This window comes from Oryzias melastigma, linkage group LG4 (genome assembly GCF_002922805.2).
Source record: "Oryzias melastigma strain HK-1 linkage group LG4, ASM292280v2, whole genome shotgun sequence".
Taxonomy (NCBI): domain Eukaryota; kingdom Metazoa; phylum Chordata; class Actinopteri; order Beloniformes; family Adrianichthyidae; genus Oryzias; species Oryzias melastigma.
The window spans coordinates 26,109,224-26,115,238 of record NC_050515.1 but is presented as its reverse complement, the minus strand read 5'-3'; the positions used below and the strand labels follow the sequence as shown (position 1 = coordinate 26,115,238).

The window sequence follows — 6,015 nt, the reverse complement described above, 5'->3', positions numbered from 1 at the left end:
TAATGTTTTGACTTTTTTTGTACAACAATGAGGCCCGTGCACCTCATTTGTTTGAATTAAGAGGCTTTGCAGGTTCTCTGAAGCCTGAGCGTTCAGGAAATAGGGTGGGTTGTCGTGTTCATGTGATGGACAGGAAGTGTTGCAGAAGTAAGACCAAAAAAAAAATGTCTGCTTACAAACCACAGTGGAGGTCACATGACATGGAAACAGAAGTACAGACTCAAGTCACTGCACCTCCAGAGCCTCGGGCGCCATTCTCTTTACACACTCTTTTTTTGTTGATCACGGCCGACGTTACGGACGTTAAATCTACGTTTTTATCCTGTAAAAATATAAACTCTTTCAATGAGGGTTTTAGGTTAACACTTCAGATGCTGTCAGTTCAAGAACAAAATGAGTCAAAATCATTTACAGTATTTTACTGTAGAAAGTTGACATCAAAACATTTACATTTTACAATTCAGATTACCCTCTTAACCAAACTTTATTATAAAAACTGTTTAAAAGTAAAGCAGCAGTTAATTTTTCATAACAAAGCAGTTTAAATGTTTGATGATGATAAATGTATTTACAGGGGGCATTTATGACTTTTAAAAGTTCTGCCTCTTTACATCATTTGCTGTTCTCTTAAGAAAATAATTCCAATTGGATAGTAATAAATACAAAAATTCCATAGTCTTGTTTGGATCTTCTAATTATGAGTGACACAGCAACATATTTAACAAAAAAAATATTTCATGGTTTACAGAAAGTAAAAAAAAACACCAACTTGTTCCACAATTTCATAGAAATGTTCTTTTGGAAAAATGAGGAAACAAGCAGGTCGTAGCTAACCACTGAATTTACCTCAATACACAGAAAATACAGATAAAAACGATTTAGTGATGAAGATTTTCCTGCAGCCGTGCAGAACTTCTGCTTCAGATGATTGCAGGTGGTTTCTAAACTTGTCCAGAACAGAAATCTTCTTCATGGCAAATTTGTAGCCTTTGGTCATTCCACTGACATCCTGCTGAGGCGATGCCTAAAGTTTGTCTCTTCAGATGAATCATCCTCGAAAATCCAACTTTTTAAGACTCTTTCTGAGTTTGATTAGCTTGCTGACTGTTTCTTGATGTGGCCATTTGAGTCTTTTATTTTGGAGAATGTAAGGTTAAAAAGAGTGTGCTGATTCAACAATATATGTTTTTATCAGTGCACATATTAAAATGTAATAAGGCTATTGGGAAAAAAAAGTACATGAAAGAGAGTAAAACCTGCAACAAAAACATAAAAACTTTTTTTGGAAGTTTGAAAAATTTGGAATTAATCATTATTTTGAAAGTATCCGTCCATCCATCCCTTTCAGGGTCACGGGGTCGCCAGAGCTTGTCCTGGATACTGTGGAGCAAAGGCTGGGTACACCCTGAACATGTCACCAGCCTGTCACAGGGCCACACACTCACATGTCCTCTCACACACACCTAGGGAGAATTTAAAGTAATCAATCAAGCTGGGGTTCCCGGAGAACACCCACGCACACACAGGGAGAGCATGCAACTCCTCACAGAAAGGCCCCAGCTGGGATTTGAACCAGGACCTTCTTGCTGTGAGGTAATAGTGCTACCATGCACCCCACCTTTATTATTTACAATATGAATCGCCCTGAAGTTGGTGCTTGACATGTGGAGTTTGTTTATAAGCGCTGAATGAGCCGTAAATACACCAGGAATCTACTCGAGCTCCTTCCAAGATTCCTGGCTGTCCACTGAGGCACAGCCTCCAGTTAATCGCTCTCTTCAGAACTCAGACTTGGCGCTCACAGAGCTCTCATGCGTTCCCTTTAACTCGCCGCTCGTGGCTGCAGACATCCCTCCATTGTCTTTGCAAAAGATTCGCCTCAGCGCGCTGCGGAATTTCTCGGCGCCGAATAAGTAGACCAGCGGGTCCATGGCTCCATTGAGGCAGGTGAGGAAGGAGGTGAGGCGGTTGGCTGTGCTCAGGGCTCTGCGCGTCTGGCAGGAGACGTCAGGGTGGCCGTAGCCCAGGATGAAGGTGGCTCTGCTCATGTGGTACGGCAGGAAGCAGACCACGTAGATGAGCATGACGGCGCCGATGGTGCGCAGCGCCCTCAACTTGAGAGCGGGCTCTAGCCTTGAGCCCCGGTGGAGGCTGTGGATGATGAGAAGGTAACAGGACAGAGTAGCGAGGAACGGGGGTGTGAAGGCCACGGCGAGGGAGATCAGGGCTTTGCGTGAGGCCTTTTCTCTGTAAAGCTGCAGACACACTGTGGTGTTGTCCCTCTGTGCCGTCTGATGGGTGACCAGCAGGGGGGACATGGAGATGGTGACCAGGACCCACAGAGAAAAGCTGATTATGTGAGCATAGCGAGCGTGACGGATCTTCATTGACCTCACGGCATGAACCACAGCCAGGTAACGGTCTGCTGCTACGCAGGCCAAGAAGTACAGGCTGGCGTACATGTTGACGTAAAACAGAAAGCCCACCACCCTGCAGGGAACCTCCCCCAGGGGCCAGTGGCCCCCAGTGAAGTGGTAGGTCGCTCTGAGGGGGAGGATGATCACGTACGAGAGGTCCGCCACCGCCAGGTGAATCAGGAACACGGTAGCTGGAGAGGAAACGCCACGCTGGCGAGAAAAAATCCAAAGAGCCAAGCTGTTGCCGCTCAGGGCTAGAACGAAAACCACAATGTAGAACCATCCAAACAACTGGTTCTCTGTGGTGGACTCTGCCGTCACACAGCTCTCTGATGACTGATTCTGAGGCAGCTCCAGCAGGGAGGACTCCATGATCATGTCTGTGGAGACAAAAAGAGGCAAAGCTTTTGAAAATACACATTTCAAACATATTTTTGTTTTTTATCTGTAAAAAAATGCTTGTGGAAACAAACCCATAGTGGGTCAGTGTTCATGCAAGCGAAACAGGAAGAGGTTTTGTAACCAAGCCAAGGTAACAATGGCTGTCAGTGTCTGTTGTTAACATCATTCAGAGCACATAATTGTTTCATTCTGACCAGTCCAGGAAGTCAGACTCAGTCATTAGCTCCTCGCAGCTTCACTGACTGCTCCGCAACAACAGATTCATGTGGGGAGGGGGGCTTACCAGCAATAAATTCATGCTCACAGAGAATCCCCAGATGTAAACCAAATGATAAATGTACTCCTTTTACCCTTGAACATCTGAGGTGTTGTCAGTGATGCTTAAACCCCCCTCCAATGAAAATCCTGTTTTTTGAGTTTTTAACATGTATGTGTGGCATGTTTCTCATAAAAGAGAACAAATGTAATAAAATCATTTCGTTTTTGCATTGTCTGTTGAAAGAATCAGGATTTTGGAGGAAGTTCGGCCCATGAAGATCTTCACTTTACTGACATGCGGCTCAAAACAATACGGCTGGACCGATATTGCTCGACGTTTTCATGTAGCAGCGGTGAAGATTTATGCTAGCAAGACACAGAGCTATCATAATCAGACAGGGGGGATCAGGGATGGGTCTACTCAGCTCAGCTCCAGAAGACACGCCCCCTCAGAGGAGATTTTGGAAACAGAGGCTTCAGATCAACATGAAAATGGCTTTGTAAAGCATTTAGGTGGTTGGATTTTGGTTAAAAACATCATAATCATAATTAAAACACTACTAAAAACTTTTTTTTATTACAAAAATTGTCATAGGGGGACTTTATACACAAAATCTTTAACATACTGTAACTTTTCAATCGTCACGTCACTTTTCTCCTTCAGAATTTGCTGGAATTGTGTTATGCTAATGGTTGAAAAGTTACAGTAAATCAAAGAACATAAACACTGGAGCTCCGGTGTTAAAGGGTTAATCCTTGGTAGGTCATATTGTGTTCTTCTGAGACGAAGGCTGCGTAGGAAAATTAGTTATACATTTCTTTTCTGTTGTTGTTTGAAAAGTTCAGTTCAGGGAATTGACCTTTTCATCCCTCAACATGTTCTCCTGAGTTCTTTATTGTTTTATTCAGACACACCAAGGAATGTGCAGCTGTCGCCTCCTCTTCTTCTCTATTTATCAGCTCTTGTTTCTTTTAAACATTCAATACTGGGGAGTGGCGAACAAAAGCTGACAGCTTTCAAAGTGTTCACAGTTATTGATCCGAAGCAAAAAAAATATCTCCAAATTCTATTTATTTTATCAAACTTTTTTGCCAGCAGACAGATTTTTTTGGTCAAGCAGGAGTCGGTCAGATGTGACGGCGAGGCTCAGTCCTCTGAATGAGACCCACAGCGGAGGGAAGTTCTCAGGCCGGATCGCGGATCCAAGCTTTTCAGAAAAGGGGCTGCTCCCCAGCAGGGATAACAGAGCGGAGTTGAATGAAAGGCGAGCATAAAGGCATAATCCTGGAGACTCCACGGAGGAATTCACCTTCAGACCATTGATCTGGTTTAATGCGTTTTTTCAAGAGGATGCGACGCAGCATCCTGGTCCTGTTCACAAACTGTTTTTATGAATTCATTTAAAATAAGCATTTTAATATTGCAGCATATTTGAAGTTTGAAAGAAAATGTAATTTATTGTGAGCTAAAACTTGTGGACAAAAGATGTTGTGGAATAAAAGAAGACTTACCAGAGCTCCTAAAGGCAAAAGCGTGGCTGCTTGTGGAGGGTGCAGGAGCTGGAGGCTGTATGCAGAGAGAAAAGGGAGGACGGGGAGTTTATCTCCCACTCCCACCCCACTGGTGCTCTGACAGGAAGAATGCTGTCCTATAACCCCACGTTTCTCCCTCGAGATGTCCACAGGCATGACACTGTAGCTCAACAAATTTGATAACACAGAGGGAGTCCCGATGGGGAGCCTTTGGTTTGAACCCTGACCCCACCCTTTCTGTCTCCATCCCCTGCTCCTCAGAGAGCCACTTGTGCGTCTCACAATGGCTTGAGTCAGAATAAGTGGCGCGTTTTAGAGGCAGCGAGAAGAATGGCGTGCCTCTGCCAAAAAACGCTGTTGGGTATGACTCCATGGAAACCACCAGGCCTGGTGGAGCACCACCATCACCCCCCCTTTCTTATAAAGATGGACTGTGCTGTTTATGACTGAAATCTCAGTGATGATCTATTGTGGATGGGTTTTAAATTCTAAAGAGGGCACTAAACACTAAAAAAGAAATGAGCTCTTGAAGGAAATAGAGGCTCTTGTCGGTCTCTTGCCTCCAGGGGGGGGCAGGTAGAATTAGAATGCCCAAAATAAGTCACATAGCCAAAGGACAGATGTGTCCCTCTGCTGGAGGGAATAGTATTTCTTTCAAACTTCACAGCTGTGTTTCAGACACTTTCCCCCTTTTTTCTACTGTCACCGATATGCAGATGAGGCCTGAATGAAGCTGCTATCCGCAGAGGACTGAGGAGAGGCTTTGACATCCCTACCCTAGTAATCCACTGCCAATTACTAATTGGGACGCCCCCCTCCCTCCTCCAGCCTTTGTTTGGCCTGCCTTCGTTGTCTGTTGTGCGTCTGGAAACCCAGCAGCAAGAGCATTTATTTGTGCGTTCTTCTTGCTGCTGCCAGAGGGGTTCAGTTACTAAAAGCCCCCAGATGGCCTAATAGTAGTTGATTAGAAACAGTAAGAGAAATTAGGGTTTGTGCCTGCAAAACTTCACAAATGAAAGCAGTAAAAGTGCCCTTTTCAGGGATAAAGAGTCACTTCGTTAGGTGGGAAAAACACAATTTATTGGACATTTTTGGACAAAAAAGAAAGTTCATAAAAAGCTGGTTGACTGAATCTCTTCCCGTGGGATCACAGTGATTCTAGGACTCGCTTCGAGACACGTGTCAGGATGGAGTGCTCCCCATCAGGTGGCTTCACAGGTTTCCAGTCATCAGGCGAGCCCAAGTCAAAGGAAATCAAGCCATTTGTTTTGTTCATTACATAAGGAAAATGTACACTCTACTGAATGGGTGACCTACATAATTCCAGTGGATTCTGAAGTGGAGAAAAGAAAAGCGCAGCTTTTCTTTTCTCCACTTCAGAATCCACTGGAATTATGTTGGCCAC

The 6,015-nt window shown here is 44.3% G+C and overlaps 1 protein-coding gene across 1 annotated transcript; it reads right to left on the bottom strand.

The window, feature by feature from the left end:
• Positions 1 to 404: 404 nt before the first annotated feature.
• gpr17 (G protein-coupled receptor 17) lies at positions 405 to 5,957 on the bottom strand. The gene is made up of 2 exons (XM_024278150.2): positions 4,590 to 5,957; positions 405 to 2,797 (listed from the first exon to the last, which is right to left on the bottom strand). Exon 2 carries the CDS (start codon positions 2,793 to 2,795, stop codon positions 1,779 to 1,781), a length of 1,017 nt encoding a protein of 338 aa, XP_024133918.1. The 5' UTR covers positions 2,796 to 2,797; positions 4,590 to 5,957; the 3' UTR covers positions 405 to 1,778.
• Between the last annotated feature and the right edge of the window lie 58 nt (positions 5,958 to 6,015).

Excerpts from the sequence above, each read along its gene's own strand:
- gpr17 (XM_024278150.2), bottom strand. The coding sequence starts at position 2,795 with ATGATCATGGAGTCCTCCCTGCTGGAGCTGCCTCAGAATCAGTCATCA.